This window comes from Parus major, chromosome 8, assembly GCF_001522545.3.
Source record: "Parus major isolate Abel chromosome 8, Parus_major1.1, whole genome shotgun sequence".
Classification (NCBI taxonomy): domain Eukaryota; kingdom Metazoa; phylum Chordata; class Aves; order Passeriformes; family Paridae; genus Parus; species Parus major.
In genome coordinates, this window is record NC_031777.1 from 14,690,075 (window position 1) to 14,715,573 (window position 25,499).

The 25,499-nt window shown below is 36.0% G+C and overlaps 3 protein-coding genes across 10 annotated transcripts in view; 1 reads left to right on the forward strand and 2 right to left on the reverse strand.

Annotated features, from left to right (window-relative positions):
* The window catches only part of RPAP2 (RNA polymerase II associated protein 2), a 35,472-nt gene extending 35,399 nt beyond the window's left edge, over positions 1-73 (reverse strand). For all 5 annotated transcript variants that reach the window (XR_001523074.3, XR_004498526.1, XM_015636002.3 and 2 more), the window contains exon 1: positions 1-73. Coding sequence is in view for 3 of the 5 variants with exons in the window: in XM_015636002.3 (XP_015491488.1) it covers positions 1-49 (49 nt within the window). In the remaining 2 variants the exon portion in view is untranslated.
* GLMN (glomulin, FKBP associated protein) lies at positions 74-21,439 on the forward strand. 3 transcript variants are annotated; one of them, XM_015636004.2, is made up of 20 exons: positions 76-159; positions 326-465; positions 1,684-1,800; positions 2,273-2,398; positions 3,755-3,874; positions 4,870-4,978; positions 6,205-6,451; positions 6,915-7,014; positions 7,997-8,184; positions 8,626-8,679; positions 9,475-9,505; positions 9,871-9,960; positions 10,498-10,539; positions 10,627-10,700; positions 11,009-11,093; positions 11,897-12,003; positions 13,140-13,203; positions 15,229-15,352; positions 16,739-16,821; positions 16,956-21,439. In XM_015636004.2, the coding sequence occupies exons 3-20, from the start codon at positions 1,735-1,737 to the stop codon at positions 17,061-17,063; spliced, it is 1,818 nt and encodes a 605-aa protein (XP_015491490.1). In that variant the 5' UTR covers positions 76-159; positions 326-465; positions 1,684-1,734; the 3' UTR covers positions 17,064-21,439. The 3 variants fall into 3 exon arrangements, 2 of the variants coding, with proteins under 2 accessions (XP_015491490.1, XP_015491491.1); XM_015636005.2 differs by having other exon boundaries at positions 326-437; XR_004498527.1 differs by lacking the exon at positions 15,229-15,352 and having other exon boundaries at positions 74-159.
* C8H1orf146 (chromosome 8 C1orf146 homolog) lies at positions 17,459-25,499 on the reverse strand. 2 transcript variants are annotated; one of them, XM_015636006.2, is made up of 6 exons: positions 25,340-25,499; positions 25,036-25,145; positions 23,078-23,171; positions 21,823-22,006; positions 18,668-18,746; positions 17,459-18,204 (listed from the first exon to the last, which is right to left on the reverse strand). In XM_015636006.2, exons 2-6 carry the CDS (start codon positions 25,102-25,104, stop codon positions 18,085-18,087), a joined length of 546 nt encoding a protein of 181 aa, XP_015491492.1. In that variant the 5' UTR covers positions 25,105-25,145; positions 25,340-25,499; the 3' UTR covers positions 17,459-18,084. The 2 variants fall into 2 exon arrangements, with proteins under 2 accessions (XP_015491492.1, XP_015491495.1); XM_015636009.3 differs by lacking the exon at positions 25,340-25,499 and having other exon boundaries at positions 21,823-21,991; positions 25,036-25,262.

Genomic DNA, 25,499 nt, shown 5'->3' on the forward strand with positions numbered 1-25,499 from the left:
CTGCGCGCCGCCGGCGGGGCCTGCCCGTCCCGGCCGCCATCATCGCCATCGCCGCCGCTCCGCCCGCCGACCTCTCACCCGGGGCGGAGCCGCGGCTGCGGCGGGGCCGGGAAGAAGCGGCAGCGAGGAGCTCAGGGGTTTCGTCCGGCAGGGAGTGAGGTGAGGTGGTGCCTCTGTGGTTTTTAATTCATCTGTGTGTTACAGGCTGAGGCTGGCAGCCTCTACGTCCCAGCCTGGGTATTGTACCGCCCAGAGAAGAGGCTGGGGTGTCTGTTTGTTAGGAGGGAGTTTGGTGAGTATTAATAGAACGTTTCACATGATTCAGATCCTGTCCACTTGCCGCTGGAGCCTCCTAAAAGATTCAGTTGGAAACCGGATTAAGTATTAAGGCCGGAGACCATCTGCGAGCTTAGCCATTAAATCCCTGGAGCAACACGGTGGGTGCTTGAGGCGCATTTCAAGGCTGTAAGTACATTGTGAAGTTACTGAGGGCTGAAAATGGAACAGTGCTGGCGTTCGAAAGTATGTTAAATTGTTTTGGCAGGATCAGTAAGTCTGTAAAATAGAGAGCTTAAATAGTACAACGTGTGGTAAAATATGTGGTACCTGGTTAAAATGACAGGCTAGAAAGGATAGGTTTCAGTGACATACAGATGTCAAAATGGGTCGTGAGGAATACAAAGTGAGTTATTCTTTGAATAAAGAAGGTTACACACAGATGCCTTTTAAGCTTTTTTGAGTTGCCCCCCTTTTGTGAGTATCCACGTAGGTTTGTTCTCCTTGTGTTATCTCATGTAGGTGTGCTGGCGTTTGGCCAGCATCAACCCAGCCAGATTAGGTCAAATGTAAGAGGAGAGGCTGAGGACATTGCATGGAGATGTGTGTGTTTTGATGAATAATTACGTAATTAACCAGGTGTAGGGGTACTTGACACTTATAGTGATCATTTAACCAGGTTTAGGCCCATGGCATTATTTGGAACCATAAAGATTATGACTTCTGCTATGATATATCACATGGGATAACCGTGCATGATTGTATTTGTAATTTATGGTCCCGGCTATATAAAACTTGGTAAATACTTGACATTACTCAAGTGTATAACTTTGTTGTTTATAGCAAGAAAATTTTAAATTTTAATGCCGAGAGGTAATAGGCCACTGAGCTAGTCCAACCTAGACATTAGAAAGAAATAAATGGAACTGTATATATAATCTTAACTGGACTGTTGATATCAGCTGGCATGGTGTTTGGATCAGTGCCTTCACATCTCAGACATTGGGTTAATGTGTTCCAGTCAGGACTGAGCAGAAGCTCCTCTGGTCAGAATAGTCACAGGAGATGTAGTGTGTCATGGGTGTGCACACTTGGTGTACAGTGAGTCCAGACTTGCTCTGTTTTAGCTGCAGTTTTCCATGTATGTGCCCACAGTAGTCACTGAAACCTTCAAACTTCTTAAGATGACCCAGATAGTACTTGAAAACTTGTTTCCCTGTACATAGAATGCAGGTTGTTTCCTGTCTGTAATACTGTCTCCTGCTAATATGGGGAGTAGAATAATATGGCATACAGTTCTTAAAAATTATTTTCCCCTTATTTTCTAATTATGTAGTCTTAGTGTTTGTCTAGGTTGTTCTTATTCCTCTATTAACATTTATTTTTGATAATGTGATTATTTTTCAGCCTTTGTTTTAAATTCATGTGATATAATACTGCCCTCTATAATAAATTTTCATGCCAGAAGAACACAGTCAAACTATAATGGCAGTTGATGAACTTCAAGCCATAATACAAAGATGTGTAAGTAGTTATCTTTCCTTAGAACTAACAAGTGTGAGTAGTGTGAGTTTCTCTTCATATATTATAATTAAAGTCAAAATGACCTCAGAAGAAAAGTCAGCTGTTAGTAGAACTCCTCATGGGGTAGCTAAGTTCATCCTCCATATTTCATTTTTTCCAGACTTCTCTGTGGTGCTTATCCCAAGATGCTTGATTATTTCTGCTTCTTGGAGAAAGAAGTGCTCTTGTAGCTAGTAACAAAAGCTGGTTGTTGTAGAAGACACTTCTTCCAAACAGAATGCTATAGTCTAAACTTAGTGGTATTAAAATACTGTCTTGTCTTCTGTAGTAAGTTGGTAGCTTTTTTAATATGTGAAAAATGTATAAAAGTTACAATGATGCTACATTTAATTTTGAAACGAAAGCATAGATTTTCCTATTTCTTATTATACTTTAATAAATACAGAGTTAAACATTCATATTTTCTTTCTAGCAAATTCTGGAAGAAGCTGATTTCAAAGGAGAAGATTTTAATCTATTTCAGGTAGCAGGTCAGAAATGTTTGGAAGATGGATATGCAGCTCAGTTATTAGAAGTAATTCAAAATGAGAAAAACAAGGTGAGTTTAAGTTTGCACTACATATTAATGTTTATTAACATCATTAAATAGAAAACTGCTTATGAACAGGGAAAGCTATTTTCCCTTGGAGCTGTACATATGAATAGCTAAAAAGTTGCCCTGTGTTAAGTGCACATTATTCTGTATTCAGGTAGCTCACAGAAACTCAAGTCATGGTAATCTCAACAAAACCATTAATAATGCTTCTGTGAGTGAAGCAAAGAGAAAAGGAAGCAGAAAATCATAATTAGGAGAAAGCGACAGTGTCCCACTTCTGCAGGAGAGGGGTTTCAGATGGTGTACTGGGTCTGGCTGGCATGGAGCTGGCTTTCTTCATGGCAGCCTTCAGTGCTGTGTTTTAGATTTGTGACCAGAAAGGTGCTGATAATACACCAGTGTTTCAACTACTGCTGATCAGTGCTTGTGCAGCATTAAGGCCTTCTTCATTTCTCACTCTGCCCCCAGTAAGCAGGGAATTTGGGAGGAGACACAGCTGGGACAGCTGATTCAAAGCAGTGAGATGTTCCACACCGTACAACATCTTGCCCAGCAGTTAAGACAGGCGGATGGGGACCCATTCCAAAGTGGTGTTGCTTGGAGGCTGGCTGGGCATTGGTCTCCTTGTGGGAGTTGATCTGCATCATTGCCCTGTCATGCCCTGCTGTCTTTTGTCTTTCACTTATTACATTGTCCTTATCTCTGGAGCTACTCTGTTTTGCTCTTTTGACTCTTGCCCCCATCCCACTGAGGGACAAGAGCAAGCAAGCAGCTGAGGGGTGCTTAGTTGCTGTTGGGGGTGAGCCTACCACAAATGGATATAATAATATTGGTCAACTGTAGGAGCCATCTAGGCTGATGCTAATTTGAAATGCTAGTGTTGGTGGGCATTAGGGATGCTGGGATTGAACAGAGGTAAACAGGAAGTTCAGAAAGGAAATGAAGGGTAGAATATTATAGCAATGTTACATGGGGTTCACCATCTGGTTTTGAATTTTGTGAGTTTGGAGTAACAACTGAAAATCTCAATGCCCACATGAATAATTTGTCCAAGTGTACTTTCAGTACATTTCCTCTGTTCAGTCTTGTTTTAAATGTATTGTCATAGACATTTAAAAGTATATATTGACATGTCAATGTTAATTATTAGAAGAAAATGATACAAAATATGCGGTTGTGTTTATAGGTATGGGGAGAGAATACAATGTGTGTCAAATTATGGGAACAGTTGCTAAATATTCAGCGACAGTAATGATTACAACCAGGATGTGTTTGTTGCTTTTAGTTTTTATATGTACAATCTTTCTGGGTTTAGAAGACATCCAGTTTTGGTTTATTCTCTGAAAATCTGGTTTTTAGGTTATCGTCAAGAATATGGGTTGGAATCTCATTTCTCCTCTTGTTAGATGTATTTTCATGTATAAACAAGAAGATGATAAGCGAGAACACTGCCTGAGGATACTAGAACAGTTGGCACAGGTATGGTTTTGAAATACGTGATTATGATACAACAATGTTAGGGAAATTTTGCACAAAAAGGGGTTCTAGATCATTAATCCATGAAGTTAGTATACTGAAGGCCAGTTACACACAAATTGATCCAATTTGATTCTGACAATATTTGCATAATGAATCTACATCACTACTTGGATAATCTGTTTAGTTTAACATTCCCTTGTCTCAGTTTAAGGTACAGAGAATCCTGAATTCATGGTGCATGGTCAGTGGGTAGGGCTCTGTTTGGAAGTAGTAGGCTCAGCATCAGAGGTGTAGTTTTCACATTAAAATGAACTAAGTTGATCTGAAGGACACAGTCTTACCTGAGTTAAAACTTACAGTCTGTTGCTAAATGTCTTTTCTAGTGTCTAATTTAAGGTCTCTCTATTCTTGTTCTCTCTTTAGCTATTTCAAAACCATTTTGCAAGACCTTGCCATTTGCCACTTACCTGTGTCTGAATAGTATTTATTGTTCTTTTCTGCAAAGTCTTTTCCTTAAATCATTCACCCTTCTTCAATATGAGAATCATTACCAGATGATTCTGTTGGAGTAGGAGCAGAAAAATGTTTTAACCTGTAAAAAACGAATTCTCTTTCATTTATGCACTCCAAAAACAACTTGCAAACGTTATAGCTTGAGTTAAATTCACACTCAAATTCTACTTCTCTCTCTGCTCCTAAGGATTACTTTGCAAAAGTACTGTGAGTTTTTTACAGCCCATAAAAATCAGGTTTAATGTCAGTTTTTACTATTGTATGTTTTCAGCTCATATCAAAATGTACACACAGGTATGCTCTACAGGGGGTGTTAATTGTAGGCATGTACTTACTGTTTCATATTTGTTTTTTAGCTCTTACCTTGAATGTTCAGATCTCTCTTGACATTCAGGAACTTCTGTATTGAAGTTTGCAGGTGATTAATTTTTTTTGGTTATGACCATGGTTATTTAATAATATGCATCGTTCCTCTCTTGCAGCTCTGCAATCCAAAGGAACTTTTTTTGGGCTTACTTGAGCAGATTGAGCAGACCTCTGGAGAGCAAGTGTGTCAAACTGTCATGTTATTGCTTCAGCCTTTGCAGACAGGTGGGATTCAGTTTATCATGCGATTTCTGAATTAAATTATTTTCTCATTTATGTATCAATTTAGTTTAGCCTTTGCTGGAATGGTTTCAGAATACATCTGTCCTGACAAGCTTTACAGTCTATTATATTCTGCAAAACAACACAAGGCATAAATTTAATGCTTATGTTGGTCAATTAGAAAAAGATTTTTGATGGGACTAATAGCATCAGTTGAAAAAGCAATATTCAGCTATTTTTCATAATTTACAAGAACGTAAACTGTAAATATAATGTAAATATAATTGAATGTGAATATAACTGTCCTATGACAGTTATGTTTAGAGGTGTGAAGCACTCCTGCTATTGTTGCAGAAATAGGGAATCACATGGATTTGTGAAATTCTTCATTATTTGACTTTTAAAACATGCAATTCTATTTTTTTATAGTATAAAACTTAATTTTGATTGAAGCATGTTGAAATACTTTATTGGTGAGGGGGCAGTGTTATTCTGGCTTACATATGAAAATTGAAAAGTTTGGGTTTGGCCTCTTTCTAAGTAGGTAACAAGCAGGAGTTTCTGTTTTGTTTTGTGAGACGAAATTAGGTGATGTATATCAAGTTGAAGTCTGATTGTAGCAATCTCCAGGATATGTTATTGTACTGTGTTAGAATTTAACAAGAGAAACACGTGTTTTTTTGGATAGCCAATCTGCAATTAGTCTGCATTGAGTCCACTTAAAGTGGAGAGCCTCTGATGCTGCTTGCTTCAGTCTGGGAAAGTCTGTTATTTTTGCTGTGGAGTAAAAACCAGAGTCAGTTCTCAGCAGAAAAGCTGGGCTATTGTCTCTGGTTTTGCTAAGCACAAAAGGAGTCAAGTAATAAATGCATTTTCTGGTCAGATATGTATCATTTCACTTAGCCCAGTTCTAGAAAAGCAGATTTTGTTTTGGTCCTCATCCTGGTGCTGTGGAGAAAGGAAGAGCTTTGAAATGCATGACAGATTTAATATTAGTTATTTGCAAATGTATGGCCATGTTGACTACAGTATATTAAACTAGGTGATGGTGTTTAGTCTTGCTGGATTTGCTCATGTGATTTCAGGTATCAGTCCCTCTCCTTCCCTGAAAACAAAACGTTTTCTTACCTAGTCATATTGTTTTTCTTTGTTTTCCTCTTCTAAGTAAGTAATAACTTAACGTCTCAAAATGTTTTCTGTTCTTTCCCCCTTTATTTTCTTTCCCTCAGTGCTTTTGAAACTGCAGAACAAGAAGGCCTACTCAGTGGGTTTGTCATTGGCTGTGATTATGAATCAGCTCACTCCATTACCTGTACCCTACACAAAACAACAAATAGAAGAAGATAAACTTGGTCTCTGTCAATGTTGTAATGCAGTGGTGGACTTTGCTAAACCTTTTGTGAATGAAGTTGTTAAAAATATGGAAAAGTCGTCAGAATACAATGACATGGAGCTGAAAGAAGAATTAATAAAATTGTGAGAATTTTATGTCTGTATTATATTTTCCTGTAACTTAACAAAATTAATAGTAGGCATTTATTATATGGGGAGCAAATAAATAATCTTTTAGTGTTTGATAATGCTGCTAACATGTCTAACTAATGTGGTATTTTGACAAAGAGCTCCTAAATAGGCCTTATATATTTATGCTTTCTGTTTAGTAAAGGGAAATAGTAAAGAGCTATTAGTTGCTGCATTTTGAAGCTGTGTTGGTATTCCTCTGTTCTCAAATTTACAGCAGTGAGAATAATCATAGTCTGGAGGTGAAGTCTAAGAAGGGCTTCTACAGGAGATGTTGATTTTTTTATTCATGATTCATGATTTTATTTATCAGCAGCAGCTGATATGAATATAGGCATTATTCTTGGTCATCAATTACGCTATCATAGTCTGTATTTATGACTATATTGGTGATTTATTCCACCCCTTTCTTTTTCAGCTGTATGAAAAGCCTGCAATACCCATTATTGACAGCTCAGCTTGAACAACTTGAGGGCATTGAAGAACATCCTTTTCGGCATTTTGCAACTGAAATTACAGTGAGTGCAGTCAAAATTAATTACAGTGTGTGCAGAACCAGTGATCTAGTAGTTCACAACTGCCTGTAATTTGTTCTAGTGCTCATTTTGATTTCTGTACTGGTTAGTGTGGTGACTTACTGGGCTGTGTAAGATACGTCTTGCCTTTCCTGTTGGGCACAGTTTGAAACCATGTTTTTGATGCTAATTATGAATTAATTAAAACTTCTGTTTAAGGCATTAGGTAGTGAGAACTGAAGCTAAAGTCAGTAAGTCCTGCTTTGACTGTATGACATCTTGCATAATCCTAATTTTCCAAAATGTTCCATCCTGGATGCTGGGTTTGGACAACTCCAGAACAGTGAGCTGATGTTGATCTCCCCATTTCTCTATAATATGTACAAGAGGAGTTACACTATATCCTCAGCCACATGAAGGACATGAGGTAGTAAGCACTGTAGTATTTCTGATGTACAAATGCCAGGTGTTCCTTGTGATGTGTATCATGGGAAAGAAAGGCCATACAAAGCAAATCTATCTTTAAATCAGGGCTTGTCTTTAGCAGCTAAGTGTTGTGTTCTGTATTGATTAGTTAAAAAACCCCAAAATACTGAGTATTCTGTGATCTGAAAAACAGAGATTTTGTGACATAATGTTTTCATGAATCTATTGTTACTCATAGCATTGGAGATAAATGAGCTGAACTAGGAGTTTGCAGATAGTCTTCATTCTGTCTTTGCTAACTTTTGTGTGCTTGATTTTATTATCTAAGTAACATTTTTCTAACACTAGTTATTTTTCCTTCAGGATTTTTTGTGTGTGTTTGTGCATATATCATAAATATCACGTATTTATATTAACATATATTACAAACATAAAATTTATATTAATTTCTATGCATGCTGTACAAGAGAACGTATGTAAATGTAGTTAGAGCTTTAAAACTTAATTGGTATGCAGGTATTTTAAAGGCAACTATAGGAAATCAGTTTTTATTTTTTAGGACATTTTGTGGAACATTGGAGAATTGATACCGTTAGTGTTTGTACACCACAAGGGCAAAAGTCCACTCTGGGAGAATCAGGAGTTTGCAGACATAGAGCGAAAGAATTCCGCCGATTCTTTGGCATGTCTGTCGTATCTGATGTTTGTTCAGCATTTTGGTGTCGAATGCTTCCCAATGGTTTTTAGGTAAGAACTGTTCTTTCTTGCTTATTTTAAGTCTGTACTTTGAAGATTCTGAGTGGAAGAGAACATTATTTGTGAAGAGTTATGAATGAAAACCGTATTTCAGTAGTATTAATTTTATGTCAACATAACTTATATAAAGAACATACTCCTGCAGATTATTCAATTATAGTTTAATTTTAGATGAGCTGTCCTTTAAAAGAAACTATTGTGATTAGTCATGTGCTGAAAATTAATGTGTATTAATTGTTCATTTACATATCTATAGACAGTTTCACCATGAGAGTTCTTAACAGTGATTTGACTTAAATTTTTTGTCTATTTAAAAATAAACAGTTTTAGAAAGATATTTTAATTTTTTAGAAGAATACTTTTAAATATATTCATTATGTCCAAATGTATATGGCTTATGCAGTTTAATGTTGCCTGATTCTTCTCTTCTAGTCCTTCATACCTTCTGCTGTGCAATATGACACATATTGAAGTGCTGCTGAAAAGGTAGGGGTTTGTGGAATTTGCAGGTCTAGATAGTGGGGGTGATCTTTTACAGTAATTCATTAAAAACAAATTTGAAGTATAGATAAGTTCAGAGGAGATTTATAAACTTGAACATTAAAATGTCAAGTTCCACTACAAGATGGCTTCTATTACTAAGAAGCAGAAGTTGTCTAAACACTTATGTATCTATGTATGTACAACATCTTCTATTGTGGTACCATTTTTAGAAACTTTATGCTGAAAATGTAAAATTAGTAACTTAAATGCAGAATAATTAGGATGTATACTTACTTGCCCTTCTATAACAATTTTTACCAAAGGCAACTTGTGTGAAAGTATTTGAATGTATTCTGGTATGATATACAAAATGATTAAAGGTCAGGCTTTCTAAAAGAGACCAAACTTTTCTATATATTGTGATTATTTCACCTTCCATAAGCAGTGTTAACAAATGGCTTCTAGCACTGCTAAGGAAGGCAAGTTTCCTATTCTGACTGCTTACATTCCATTGTCTTTGGTAATCAATGTCTTAATACCTGTGGGAAATGACACTGCTTTTGAGCATGTATAAATACTGAGGGAAAAAAAGTAATTTTTGACTGTGAAGAGATGGGTCTAATGTTCAATATCTCATCAAGTTTATTCTAAAAATCTTTGGGAAGAGTAACAAAGATTCAATATTTAAAAAATAGAATGAAAATTGTTGAGGGAGAAGTTCTTGTTGACCTCTGTTCTACTGTTTCTTCTGAAGTATCAACTGTCTTTTTAATTAACAAATTTGATTTTTGTTTCTAGAACAGAAGAATCTGTATTATCTAAAGGACTTGTAAGTGGTTTTATTAAATTAAATTTTCAATGTTAGAATGTTTTAGTTTTTCTGTTTAAGGAATGGAAAACTTTTTTTTCCCCTTCTAAGAGAGGTATAACTGATAGTTCAGGTAATAGTTCCAGAATTATTTTGATGCTTAATTAAGTATTCTTACAAATGCCTGCATTTATTGAACTTTGCAGTCCTGCATAATTGTTTAAATTACAGCTATCACTTATAATTGCAGCTGCTTGGAACCTGCAACATCTGAATGAGTATTTATGATTGAAGGCTGTTTTAGCCATGAAATGTTAGGCTGATAGATTAATGTCCTGTATATGTGCATACTGTTGGCATCTTTATTTTCTTTTCCTCACCTGCAGGATCTGTTTGAGAGCTGTTTATTGAGAATGGAAGATAACAGCCTTCACCATCACTATTTAGAATTCAGAGACTTTATTAATGTACCTCAGGTAATAAGAAACAGTGTACAGGAGTCTTCAAAGTTTGAAATAATACCTAGCTGTCCTCTAGGCGTTTGAGAGAGAGCATCTTACTGGACCTTTATATACCTATGCTGTTAAATTGAAACCTTCAGTGTCTTGCTATACAGAGTTGATTGTCTTTTCTACCTGCTGCAGCATGAAGTTTCAGTGACAATATACACCAGTGTATGTTCAGGTCACTGAAGCAGCTGGGCACAGATCTTAGTTGAAAGGTGGTGCTTGCTCATTTTGACTCTTGCCAATCTGCTGCTTGGCTACATTCTTGCCTGGAACCAAGAGTACAACAACAGTGTTCCTATGGATCAGCCCTGGGATTTTGACCACTGAAGCTAGCATGAGTTTCTCTGATGAGAATCTTCTATAATTACCTGGGCATTCTCGTGGGGTTTTTGTTTGGTTCATTTTTTTAAAGTCCTGAGTAGATTTTAGTCATGTAATGATTTAGTGATGTAATGTATTAATCTATATGTAACTATAAATAGTATTTCCTTTTTCTGACTGCAGGATTTGGTGAAAATTATGACCCTTTGTCCCATGGAGCATATGGTATGTTAAGAAGTAAAATCAGTTGGATTCTGAATGCTGAATGAATTATTTTAGAATTCATCTGAAAAACATCTCTGTTTTCTTTAGAGAAAGAAGAGTTTAAGTATTTTGCAGTTGTTCATAGACAAGTTTGATACAGAGGGAAAATATGCATTATTCAGGTATGCATCCAAGTTACTGTAGATTGTGTAATATTGGCCCTAGAGCAGCTTAATTGCATCAATACAATGATTTCTGACAGAATTTCCATCTGATAAGCCATGTTAATTTTACTATGTTAATTTTTTGATAAATTATGAATTTCAATTGCCTCATGTAAAATTAGCTGTCTTATGTAAGGCAGTGTTTAAAGGTTACATAGTCATAATGTTCTTCTGTGGTAAAACTCCCAATTAGTGAATGTTATCTAGGTTTTGAGCTAACTCTATGGGCAGCTTTAAAGAGATATCTTTGTTTTGTTTGTTTGAAGGTGTTTACTGAAGACAAGCAACCATGCTGGTGTGGAAGGATACATTATTAAAAATATAAAAGATCAGATTCACTTGGCATTAACGGTGAGGCTGTTACCAGTAAAAACCAAGTTGCCTTCTCAAAATTCTATGAGGATGATGTTGAGAAAATATCTACAACTTAAACTTCGAGTGATGCATTAAAAAAAATCCACTTTGAAAAGACAGAGAAGATTAGAAAATTTTATTAAAAACACTACTTTGGCTTTTTCTGTCTATGCATATTTAGGTTATAATTTTACAGACGTATTTTTAATTGCACTATCATATTGTATTTTTCTAAGTTATTTTGCTTTTCTAAGAAGAACCTTTTCTGTGCTTGAAAATAGATTTCTTTCTGAAAGTGGAACTGCTCAGTATATTGTTTTACCCCCACAGTTCCTCATTTTAAAAATGCAATTCAAATATTACAGTCCAGATAGAATTATTAGTTTTTTCTTTGCATTTATGATGACAGTCAGCATTTTATTATGAGTGCTTGGCAAATGATAAATCCATCAGGAAGAGCTGGGCTAGATCAAAGCCATTTTAACCTCATATTTTATAATAATTATACCAAAAAGTTGGGAAAATTAATTAAAACTAAATAATTAATTTTCTACTATGCAGCCTCACAATTTTCTTACTACTTTCTTTCCATTTCTTTCCTGGCTGCCAAAAAGACAGATAATATTAAAATTATAAAGGGGCTGGTTTGTGTACTTCACTCACAGGTCAATATTAAAAAACATTTCTTCCAGTGTCTGGTTATTTTTTTAAACTTTTCTGGTTTATGTGAGTTATTGTTACATTATTTAAGACCTAAATTCAGCACTCAGCTGAACTTTTTGTATTTTTTTTTTCAAAAGGAGTATGACAACATTTGGTTTACGGGACATCACCTGATCTCCCTTCTAGATTTAGTACTTTCACTTCCAGAAGGTGCTGAGACCGATCTTCTGCAGAATTCAGACAGGTGAGTTGTAATCACAGTTAAAAACTTTTCTCCTTTCTTCATTGTTAAAAAAGACTATACCTTACTACAATGATGTATTCTGTCATGTAATTAATGAGATGACAACATCAATGTATTTTAAGGTTTTGGAACTAGAAATGGAAATGGTCACTTACTTGAACCAGGTCTGCATAGGAGAATGTCACAATGCCATTACATTAATTTTTAACAATAAAAAAGAATGTCCTCCTCCATTTCCTGAGGATATAAGACTTCAGATGTGAAATGACATAACTAATGAGTAAAGCATTATTTCCTCAGGAATTTATAGTTTGTCAGATCTCTGCAGAAGCAGTTGGAGGAATAAAAACAATGTGGTGTGGTGTCTAATATGAATAGAGGGGAATACCAACTATCTGATGCAACCTATAGTGCAAGGCATCTTTGAGGCAGTTTTACAGATTGCTACTGGGAATCCAGTATCTCATGAGTAGGATTACAGATCCACCTGAACAGTAAATAATTGCATTAAAAAAAAAAATAACTGAAATGTGTCTGAAAAATCTTGTGTATATAGGGTAAGTCTTCCTATGTGGTAAGTAATATGATGATGATGCTTGGGCTTGTAAATCAGTGGGGAGATAATGTCCAGATGAACACATATCTGGGCATACAAAAGCCCAGAAGTATGATGTTTAACTGTACTTGTTATCTGGCGAAAACAATAAATAATTTCTGCTCAAAAGTATGGTAAAACAAAAGCAAAAAAAAAATTTAAAAAGCACACTCAAAAGTAAAAATTCAGTACTAAAGTAATTCAGTAATTCAGTAATAAAGACAATTGTCACACAAGTTTTAAATTAACTTTGTATCACCAATGGTACATATTATAAATTCTTTGGTAAGGTTCTGTCTCTTGAGAGAATCTTTCCCTCACAATCACCAGCCTTCTCCAATCTGATGACAATTTCAGTTTTACTTGCCAAGTGTGAACTGTTGTATGGACATCACTACACACTGGTGCTCTAGATGGAGCTATATTGCTCAACAGATGGGTGGCTGCTTTTTGTACAAATGGATACTCCTAGCATGTCTGGCTAATGGAAAATAAAAATTACTATCCTGGTAATAGGTATCTCTATGTTTTTAATACACAGGATTATGGCATCATTAAATCTGCTGAGATACTTGATCATTAAGGATTGTGAAAGTGACAATCAGGTATGTACTATTTGATCTTAAAAGGATTGATTAGCTGAGAGGTGGATTCACATGAATACTGTTGTCCTTGATTCAAAAAACATGAGTTCTGCGTTTTGCTTTGCAATGGTTAGTTCCCCAGAACTGATGCTTTTACTAAGATGCTAGGAAATAACTGATATGTTCCTTTGTTTTGATGAAATTGTTTGCATATATACTGTTCCTATAAACAAACTAATCCTTTTACTCTGCCTGTTGAACTGTGACCTACGTCTACAACATTAGAATATGTCACCACAAAATCACATATCCAAATAAATATTCCCAAATGAAAAAATTGTTATTTTTGCTTATTTATTTTCTGGTATTCCTCAAACCTCCAACTGGATTTCTTTATAGCAATAATAATACATTAATATAATTTTTTTGGTTTCTAAAATACAGAAGAAGATTTTGATCTACTTTTAGACTAATTTGAGATCTAGGAATATGTTTTGTAAAGCCTGATAATGTTACTAATCTAAGTAGAATAACAGTGAAATAACTTGTACTGATTGCCAAAACAGTAATGAAAATGAAAAGCAAAAAGAGCTTTCAGTGGGTGCATTTCTAATTTACTATTTATGTAATTTGTTAATATTGGTAGACTGTATCTGTTTGTCATATTTAAGGGGTGATTACTATTAAGAAGTCATAATGGTCTACTCAGTTACATGTAAATACATGTAAGTAGCTTTGTAAGAAAAGTAAGAATTCCTATTTTATTCTTAATAAAAAACTACACGTAGTAGCATTCAGCTTCTCTAATAGTGCTGTCTAGTACCTGGCAAAAAGAATGCCCATGCAGTTTGAGGAAAAAATAACATCACATCTTCTGAAGATTTTCCCTTAAATTTAGCCTCTGTCAGTTCTTCTTGACTTCCTCCCTGTCTCTCTTCATACAGTGCAAGTGAGGCAGAAAGAAAATGCCTCCTTTCACGTCAGTTCAGATATTTTGATTGCTGTGTAACAAGCATTTTCATTAATCAAGTTTAAAATAAGTATTTTTCTAGAAAGTTCTTTTTTAAGCCACATTCTAGTGGAAGTAATTACTGGTTTTATTTGAACTGTTAAATGTACTATTTAGTATTAAGATTTGGTGAATTTTCCACTGTTGTTAGTGGACTCACTCTATTTAATATTGAAAATTCTTGTTTTTATTGTCCTTATTCTGCCCTTTGAGGATATTGCCTTAAGAAAGGAGTTGTATAAATGGCTCCTATATCCATGGACACAAAGGCTGCTTTGTATTGTTTCCTTCTACAGCAGTTTGTAGCAAACCCAAGCTTATTTTCCTCTCTGTAACCCTGAGCAGCCTTGGTTTTGAGCATCTTTTCCTTGTACCTCCTGATTCCTGAGTGCCATTTTTGTAAACTCCTTCTTTCTACCCATGTCAAACTGGGGAGAATTTCGTTGCCACTGTGGCTACCATGCTGAAGGATGGGAGTGTAGCATATCCAGTAACATTCTTACAGTGCTTTTAAAATGCAATATAGACATTCAGGAAAAATGATATTTATTACAACTTTAATTTGACATCACAATACCATGTTAATTTAAATATTTGCTCTATGTTTTACTGCTGAATTATCTGTGAGGAGCCTACAGCTGCCATTTACTTGCTGTAGAGATACTAGCCTGAGAAAGGGCCTAGAACCTCCCCTCCAACACATCAAGGCTCTTGCAGCTTTGCTTACAAGAACAAGCTGAAAATGTGCATTTCCATTGCTGTAGTTACCAGTCTACACACTAAGTCCTCCCTCCCTCTACACCCTTTTTTTTTTGATTGCTTCATTGGCCAATCAACAAATAATATGAGGAAGAGGAGCTTAAATATCCATCACAATGCTGCTCATCCTTAAATGCAAGAGTCTGATTTTTTTTTTCTCTTTTCCCCCCACCACAGAAGTGTGTCATAAAGACTAGTCAAAAAACTTGTGCTCAAAAGCTTAGTATTGCAATGCTTCATTAAATTATTTCATAACCTTCTCTCTTCTGTTTGACTAGACTGGTGTATGGACCACACTTGGCAAGATAGAGCAGAATTTCTTAAAACCACTGCGTGTAGGACTCAATATGTCAAAAGCACATTATGAAGCGGAAATAAAAAATAAGAAAGAGAACAGAAAAGGTTGGCTTTTGTTGGTTTTTTGTTCTTAGCTTTGTTCATATCTAGAAACTTCGGTAATCCTTTGGAAATGAAGAACTGGTGGATGTTGCATAGATCAGGATTTATTTAACCGTTGATACTATTCCTAACTTCAAATAATAACTCGGTAATTGCTGAATTAAAAATTTTCATAATTGATCAGAAAAATCTGAACTTATCTGTCATCACATTTGTAGATCTTATGGAAACCTGACAGAACTGTCACACAAAGACCTTCAGAGCTTGTTATGTATTTTTACTTTTGATTTTAATGTTACAAAGGAGAATCCAAGTTTCTCTGAACACATAACCCTTAGGTTTCGTACCAGGTGTGGGAGGGTTAACAAGAGAAAAAATAAGTCGTGCTCTCTAAAGCCTGAAGCATTACTTTCCTTTTTTTTTAATACATTATTTTTTAAATCTGACACACAGAATCAGATTCTGCTCTGGGTTAAGCAGACACATTGCATGGGGCACAAGAGCTGTAGCTGCTTTAGGCCATCTCTCTGTATGTCAGCTCCTCTGTTCCTTGTGGTCTCCAGTATAATTAAGATAGCCCAAGGAATTTGTGTCTGCTACTAGAAATGTCAATACAGCTTTTTGCCCCTGGTCTTATCCTCTTCTGCTGCAAACTATGTACTTATGAGTCAAAGAAGAGGATTTTTTTCTTAAGACAACCTGTGGATATCTTTCTAAAGGGAATCCTTCAAAATTAATCATGAAGCTTTTTCTTAAGTCCCTCTTACACTTCTCTGGCCTTTGACAAAGTATAAAGAGATTTGAGTTTGGGAGAGAACATCTAACTTGTAAGACTAAATGGTTCAGCTTTTTTCCCTAGTGTTTAATCTTTGTAAGCATTACATTGAATTTCAAATATGTGGTCTGCATGTAAGAGGTTTTCCCCTTATCTTTCAGACTTGTCCTTGTAGTTTAGCTTGCTGCAAGTAATCTCTCTGAAACAGAGAAGCCTGCAGCTTTTTCTTAATAAAATAAGTATTTAACGTCTGGATTCATTAAGTCAAGCTAAAGAACCTCCTACTATCTCTCTGGATGTGGAAATACTAAAAATGTATCAAAACTGGGCCAGATAACATCTTATTTTTCCTTTCAAAGATCATGTGAGCTCCATAAAATTGGTTCCAGTTGCAGATCTTGCCTGTTTAGTAATATAGGCATTTGTGTTATACAGAGTTATAAATATATCATCCAACTCCAACTGTCTTCCTCTTGAGGTTAAGCACTCTCTGTCATATGTTTCATCAATCCCTAAATTTCTGTTCTTAACAATTACTGTCATGAGATGCTGATATTTTAAATATTCTTTTAATTCTAAGAGTCATGTTAGTTTCTTCATGTTTCCTTCTACAGAGGCACACAGTTCTAACACAGTTTGCTCTGTAACTGTTAGTGGGGAAAAGATGCCTGCCATGACTACTGGAATGCAGCTTCAAGTGAGTTTGCACTTCCCTTCAGTCACTCAGAAGTAGTGATATTTTTTATTTTTTTTTAATCTGGAGATAAAAGTAAATGTAAAATGGGTAAAAAAAAATAATAAAAATAACACTCATCTTTCTTGTCATTTTAGGTTTTACACTCAGCTCTCTTTACATTTGATTTAATAGAAAGTGTTCTAGCTCGAGTAGAAGAACTCATTGAAGTGAAAACAAAAGCTGTAATGGATGAAAATAGTTAAGGGAGTGAAGTGTTTGAATTACCATACTCCTGAAAAGAACATCTGAACTATGAGACTTCAGTTGCAAGGGATGCTACTGCCCTTTAAAGAAGAGCGATTTAGAGGGGCCTCCAGAAGAACTGCAAATGCTGCTCTTCACAAGTCTTGTTGCTGTTCTTTTTTATTTTCTTTTGCTCTTGTTGCATGTGATTTGCAGATAATGTCTATTTGCTCCTCTTCAGAATTGTGAGCTTTTTCTTATGTTTGGAAACTAAAGGCAGGGGTGTGCTCTTCTCTGTGGCAAGTTAGGCATTTATTTTTTTTAATTTTCAGAATTTTTTGGGTAATAGTTGCTGTCTGGTGTTGTGAATTACAAAAATTTTTATCAAGAAGAACCAATAATTAAAAAGTCCAGATTAAGCAGAAGATACTTTTATTAGCACATTTTAATGTTGACAGACAAGCTTCTCAATTTGCAGGACTGTAAAGTATAGATAGATAACAGTACAGAATATACAATCTATAAATGGTAAAAACAAAAGGAAAGGCAAAGGAAACCAGGCTTTAAGAAAAACAGATCAACTTTGAGCCAAATAAGATGTTAGAACTTAGTAACACAACTGATAACACTTGTGTTTAAAAAGTAGTGTAAGATTGCATACATACAGCTGCTGTTTTTAGGGATACCTCTATTTTGGAATTGTTTTGATCATCCTTGTCTTTAATAATACAGCTTTCCTTAAGATACAGTAAATATTTAGGGGAATTATTAATAAACAGAGGAGCCTCTAAGGTCAGAACCAAGTTAAAAGCAACGATGACTTCTCTATAGTGCAGCTCAACAACTTTTTTTCCCTCCATAGAAAGCACATTTGGTATCAAGTATGCTATTTTTTCACTGTATTGCTATTTAATATGAATTTTCATTCCAAATACATATGTTGAATGTAGTTTTTTGAAATGTAACTATATTTTTAAGAACATTCTATATTTTGTTTAAAATGTAGCGACTCTATTTATGAATAAAAAACCAACTATTAAGTTAATTACAGTGCAACTGGTACTCCTGAAGCATCTTCCGAACTGGACTTTTTTCTATTATTTGGGCTTTTGTCATTTCCATTTTGCAACGAGTATCATCTGCTCCTGGTTTGGAAGTAACCTTGGAGAAAAGAAAAATAATATTAATAGAACACAGGGACTTTTAGGTAATAGAATATTCAACATTTTATTTTTCCAACAGTAGAAATGCAAAATTATTCAGCAGTGAAATTTGAATTGTGTGTTCTTAAGTAGGTGTTCAGGAATGCTGTACACATAGGTGATAGTATTTGAACAGGAGTTAACAGTAAATGATGACATCCTAACTTAACAATGGTAAGTAAAAGCAAAAAAAGCTCTTTACTTTCTAATTTTTTTTCCTAGATGCTACTAAGAGCTATTAAGTTACCTTTAATGGTAAAGACTCAGCTAATGCATCAGAGTATCAGTCCTACCTTAGTGTATAAATGGATTGTGGTCAGAATAACCTAAAAGGTTCCATTAAGGAAAACCAAGTATTTTATAGTTCTTGGCTTTTCCTGAGTAATACAGTAATATTTTTAAGTGTATGCAACTGGACTTACCTTAGCCATAGTTAGCATTAATTTAACAGTTTCAGCAGGATTATGAACTGGTATTACACGTAAATTGCTGCCCAAGAATCTGTACATCAAAATAAATAAGGTTACTTTTAGAATATGTATTTAATTTGTTATGCCACAAAACTCAAACAGCATTCCCACATGATGTAAACAGCTTTTTAGTGTGCAGTTTTACTTACAGAGAAGGCTGCTTTTATCTTGAAAGGCAAGTGCAGCATTCATGCTGTTTGTAAAGCCATCTGTCCCATTTCTGTATGACTTATTTAGGTGGGATTTGGAAGGGCTCATTTCTTTATCTAGGTCTCTTCAACCACCAATCAGCACTTCTTAAGCATGTGTACATTCAGAGAGAGCTAAACCCTCTTCTGTGATATTGCTGAAGACTTCTCAGTGGCAGTAAAAAATATTTGGGTTGTATTTATGGCTGTGAAAGAACACAGCAAAGTATCTAACAACACTGTGCTAAAAATACTTCAGAACCTGAACTAAATCTTTGTAGTGTACTATAAATAAAACAACCTGTATTCCAGACACAATTAAGATAATGGGATAATTCCACTACTTTCATGTAAAGACTCGTTCACTCAATACTTTAACCTAAAATGAATTCTTTCTATAAATAGTGTTATTCATATGCATTCATTCTTGAGAAGAGTATCTTAAGATTTAAAATAGTAACATGAGTTGTCAATCATGGTTATGGAAGAGAGACATCAAAGCTTAGGCAAGCACAGAGCCTCTCCCTCAGAATTACACCTTAAGTGTGTTATAACAGTGACGTTACCTTTGCTGTTTTCTGTTGTAGAGCTAAAACAGGAGAGGGACTTCACAACAAAGAATGAGGAATTTTAAATAACCAAAATGAATTTAAATAATGCAGATGAAGTGCCCAGCTGCTCAGTTGCATAGTCCCCTGTGACCTCCCCTTGTGCCTGCCACCTGTTCTTCCCTGCAATCTGTCTGATGACTTGGACTCATTCACATTAAGACCTCCTGCTGGTAAGGTATCTCATCTGAACTTGTCTGCCCTTGCTCCTAATTAGCAAAAATAAATGTTACAGGAACTGTCCTTCGCTAAGCATAGGCACTCAGGTCCCTGGTGAATTTTGCTAAAATGTGATGTAGGAACAAGGGTTGGATTTACATTTAGAGATTAGGGAAATAAATTGATGCAATTTTGCAAATACTGGAATGGGCTAAACAAAGCATGGATGAACAAAGTGCAACAAATAAATAATTACATGTACTTACCTAGATCCATGAAAATATATTTCTATAAATAGTTTTGCTTCCAATAACAGCAGGTTTAAATTTAGTGTTATTAATTTGACTGATGGACAGAATACTGGGAAGGAATTTGAACATGGCTGGCCTTTCCTCCAAAGTGTTTAAAACATACCATACAGATGTACTGAGGTTATTTCTGAGATTATTTAAGCTGCTATTAAACACTACTTTTTTCCCACTTCCACCATGCTATACACAATTCTGCATAAAGTGTTTGTGTTGTTAACAATAATCCTATAATTTTCTTGTTAATAATAACAAAAAATAATCCTTCCCCAACTGCAGCAAAGCCATAGATAAGCAGAAAGAAACAGTAATAAAAGACAACCTGATGATACTAAGGGGCTTTGTTTTTTTTAACAAATCCAACAGGTGGCTTTTAATTTCAAAGAACATGGCACAAGTTTCAACCCCACTAGGAGAAGCTCAGTCAGTGATTTACAAACAATAGCAGAACTCCAAGCTGCCAGGTAGTAAAAGAAGCACATGCATTTAAATATATATATATATTTTTATATAATTGTCCCTTGTCAACATCAATTTGATATTGCTTGCAATGAAAAAACATTTTTTATTATAATAAAACTACTGACTTGCCAAATGAATGCAGTTCCAAAACATTGCATTTTAGTGATCAGCATGTGCACAAGACCCATTGTATATAACCACAAAGTAGATTGAGAATTAGCATTGCCATCACCTGAATAATGTGAATTGCTGAATGGTGGCTGAATTTTTAAAACCTCTCATGAAAATTTACAACGTTTTCACAGACGGGTAATAGATTTCTTACATTTTATCTCACACACTCTATTCATCAGCATTTGGCAGTATGCCCAGGATTTAATGAAACTGGTGCTAGTTTCCTCAAGGAGGTAAAGATCAAAGACTTCATTAGAATAGTCACTTCTTTGAGGCCAAGAGTGACAATCAACTGCAGTTAGGGCTACTGTACCTACAAGAAAATAGTTCTGACTACAAGCATGGAGCATAACCCAATTGCTGTTGTCAGCAGGTATGTACTGAAATATGCAAGTTTTCAGACTTCATTAGAAATCAGAGATAAAAGATTTAAACAAACCAGTTTTAGTATCTTTTATACTTCTGGTGTAAAATAACACTGATTATTTAATTGTTCTAGCACAGTGTAATAGATGCTGTTCCAAGTAAACATTTTAAAAGGTAAAAAATTTGCACTTTACAATAAAGCCTTGTCTCATGACGTAAACTTGCCTGTTCTGTTTTGAAGATGACCATAAAAATATGGCTACAGAGCTAAGAAAATGTTCTGAATTTCCAATGCAAGAAAAAATTTTAAAATAATTATATTACATAGCCCTAAAATGATTGAAAGGAATCTTATTTGCTATGTTTTGAGGAACATCCTCTTTTGTTACCTGTGATGCATCAGATTGATTCACTTGGTATTCTTTTTATTTGCTGTTAATAAACAAATGCTTTAAATAATTTTTTATGGTGCATAAGTAAAATAAAATTTGTGTATTCCTGAAATAATTAACAAAGGGTAAGGTTGGAACTGACCACAGTGCATCAACTTCAACCTCCCTCCTCAAGCATGTTCATCCTAGAGCACACTACAGAGGATTACATCCAGATTGTTCTGGAATTTCTCCAGTGAGGGAGCCTCCACACCCTTTGGGCAATCTGTTCCAGTGCACAGTCACCCACATAGTGAAGAAGTTCTTCCTCATATTCAGGTGAAATTTCCTGTGCATCAGTTTCTGTCCATTGCCTATTGTCCTATTTATTCCTAAAATAATATTTCCAAATCCAAGACTGCTATTTCATTTCTTAGTAATATAAAGTTCAGTTTGATGTTGAAATCGTACCTTCTCTGAATCCTGAACATGACACTCCATTCTTCTGGTCCATGAAGAGCAGCTGACAAAACCAAAAAGCTGTTCCGATGAATGTTTATGAACTTCTGAATTCTTTTGGAAAACTCTTCTTCCCCTGTCCTAAGCAAGTCTTGAGTGTCTGACAGTATAAATGCAATGCCTATTGAGGAGACTCCTGTAAGTGTACAGGTCATGGCAGTAATGGGATTAAGTTCTCACCACAAACTGGGAAGCACAATTCTTAAAGCAACCATTAGTTTAAAATGCAATGGAACAGAACATGAATGAATTTCCACATCACTGATAGAAAGATTTGGCCAGTGATGACTAGCGGTTTTAAGATAAAACTACAACTATCTCAGGTTATTTTTCTACCATAACATCAAAAACCCATCAACTCTTCAATCCACTCAAAGCAGATAGATCTGAATGCCTCTGAGAGCACATGCTTCAGGAACAAGCAACTGTTATAATGGAATGAATTTGGGGCAAATGCAAAGGCTGACTGAAAAGCTCTGGAAGTCCTGTTTCTAAATGAAAGAAACAGTTGTAAAATCTTACAAGTTAGCTGAACTGTCTACCATGAAAAATGAACTGTCAAGTTGTTCTGAAAGGGAAAGTTAAAGCTGAAGTTCAGGAGGGTTAACAACTGAGCATACAAAAGTCTATCTAAATGTGCTAGTCAAAGTTCAGGAAAAGTGAAGTATCTCATCTATGTGTCTAGAACATCTTCTGTTGTAAAAAGGAAAAGCAGCTATTTCATGTTTACAGTTTCAGTGATTTCCTAATCAAATCCACTCCTCATATATAAAAATCCTTTCCTCACCTCCTCTGCTACCACCAGCTGTGCAAATTCAACTTGGAAGTTGAAAGCCAAAGGTGCTGGTTCACTCTTACATTTGCAGCCATGTGTACTAAAGATCTTGATGGCAACTTACATGTTAGCGACATTAAGCATGTTTGCTCAGTTATAACATGAATTTACTGAACAGTTGAGCTGATGATCACCAAATCTCATGTAGCTGTTCTATAATGTGTCCAAAAAACTAAAATACAATGAAAGTGTCCCCGACATTATCTCATCTGTTTCATCCTCTGATTTACATAAAACGATAGCACAGCTCCTTCCACTACTGCACAACAAGGCAGGTTTTATTCAGTTTAGAGTAGCCCACAACCAAGCTGACTGGCCTTTGTACTTCTTTCAATTTTATAATTTAAAAGCATAAACTTTAAACTACTGTACCAGAAAGAGGAAAAATCACAGATCCAGTTTCCACTGATTCTGAATATCGAACTCGGTGTTGTTGCCTCTGCAGAACTGCAGAAATTTCATGATCCTAAAATTTTAAAAGGTTATTTTGAAAGTTCAGCCAGCAAGTTAGAAATAGTCTTAAAGCATGAGCTGAACCACTATAGATAGACCTTTGGCACTGTTGTTCAAAAGTATTTTTTATTCCACTTAAAATTTAAAAAGTACTGAAATTTCAAACATGATCAATTAAGGAAATTTTGAAGTATTTGACTGGAAGTTACAAACACTTGAATAACAATTCTGTATGTGTATGTTCAGTTTGTCTCAGGATACTCTTGCATAATGCATAAAGCTCAAACATTTTACACTCTGTTTTGGTAAGATGTGCTAAAGGAGGATTTGCAGAAGTGAGGATCATACAGTAGTGTGTTTCTATGACTCTAGTTAATTAGGCTGCATTATTTTCACAGATGTCAGCATCTCAGCTGGAAAATTGTTCAGATATTCTGTATAGGACTTGATTTTCTTTAAAGCTTTTTGACAGAATGCAATCCCCACAGGAAAACTAGAACGCTGCACTATGCAGTATAATCATCTACAGAAGAGGCTGTGTTTGGATGTATTTTTCAGCCTGCAAAAAGCATTTCTGCAGTATGTTCCACAGAAGCTGCACACACACATATATTAAAGGTTAAATCACTGAACCTTTTTAGCTAATAACATGTTCTTTAACCTACCCATTCAAAACACAGCCAGCCTGCTTATATAGGGAGGTGCCATGATTTAGTGGAAGAGTACAACAGAAAATCTGGATTGCAAGTGAACCTTGAAGGAGGCATTAGCCAGAAATGTCACGCTTTCAATTGGTCTGGAAACAGAACACTCAGTGGCAACTGCTTCTAAGGTTTAGCTACATTTTGGAAAAAATATCAGCTTCAAAGCCACTGCTGAATTATTTAATGTACAAATAGAAATAACAGCTATAAGAAAATGATAGCTCATAACCAAGACTGATACAGAAAAGCCAGCTTGGATTTGTATTCAGTTATATCCAGCACTTTGCTTACGGGGAGCCCTTATGAAGAGAGTAGTTTTGAGTAGAGCTGGGGGTAGGAGTGAGTTATGCCGGTACAGCTGATGAAATCACTGCCATCCATTACCTCTCACCATATTATGGCACAAAGATGCACAGCTTACAGGCTGTAAACTCCAAAATGAGCAGGCAAGTAAGTACAGGCTTTAAAATGAAGCAATTTAGGAATTACTTCAACATGGTTCACCCATTTACACAGTAGAGATGGGGTGATAACCTTGTCAGCCATCTAGCATAAGACATCCTTGCTTGTGAATCAAAGCTCTCAAAGCTCTACATTCTCGCCAGCTGGCATGAAATTGGCCTCAGCTGCAGAAGCTAATTACCAGCTCCTTGACATACCCTTTCACTTTACTTGGGAACGGAGTCAAGGCTTCTGATATTAACAGATAAAAACATGTATTAATATCTATAAGCCTCAGTATTTTAAACTGAATTATGTACTTACAGAGTAATTGTCTACCCCCATGTTGATACTGTATAGGAAAAAATGAAGTATTTAGGGAGAAATTCAGAAAATTCAGTTAGATTTCTGATGGAATTATTTATAGAGCAAACTGAAAGAGGCATCAGTGCAGTGCAAAAACGATGAGTCAGGAGAATATCCTTAAGCAGTACAACTCAGAATAGCAGGTGGCAAGAATACTAACTAGATATGGAAGTAGCTATGAGAAAATACAGTTGCACAAAAAAATAACCAGTATTCTAATAGAAAGAGCTTCAGACTAATATCCGTTTTATCCTGAAAAAAACTGTATTCACCGACACTGGATAAAATATTTCCATATACAGAATAATTTCTTCTTTCAGCCTTCCCTAGTGAGTCAGATGCTGGTCTTCACAAGCGGTGTCCTACCTGCAGAGCTGTGCTCATAATGACCGTCGTTATCCACCTCGTTGGCTCCTGCCCGCACCTTTCTGACATTTCTTCCAGCGGCTTAATAGCTCTGCAGTGAGGTGCCACTTCTGAAAAGTTTGGGAAAAGAGAGACGACAACTATTTCCTGCCAGTTAACGAGGCGAGACGTTTGGAGCACACGGACACATTAAAGAACTGGTTAAAAACCAGCGGAGCGAGGGCAGGAGCCAGAGGCAGCCCGCAGCCTGGGCCTGGAGGCTCCCGCTCGCCTTTGTGGCAGCTGTTCCCAGTGCCAGCCTCACCCGGTCCCTTCCCCGAGCCGAAAGCTGTCCTGGAGCAGGCTGGAAAGCCGCGGCGCCGCCGGGAGGCCGGGAAGGAGGAAGCCGGGCGGCGGGAAGGGAGCGGGAAGGGAGCGGGGCCCGCGCTCACCCTCAGCCCTCAGGAGGAGCCCGAGGCTCGAGG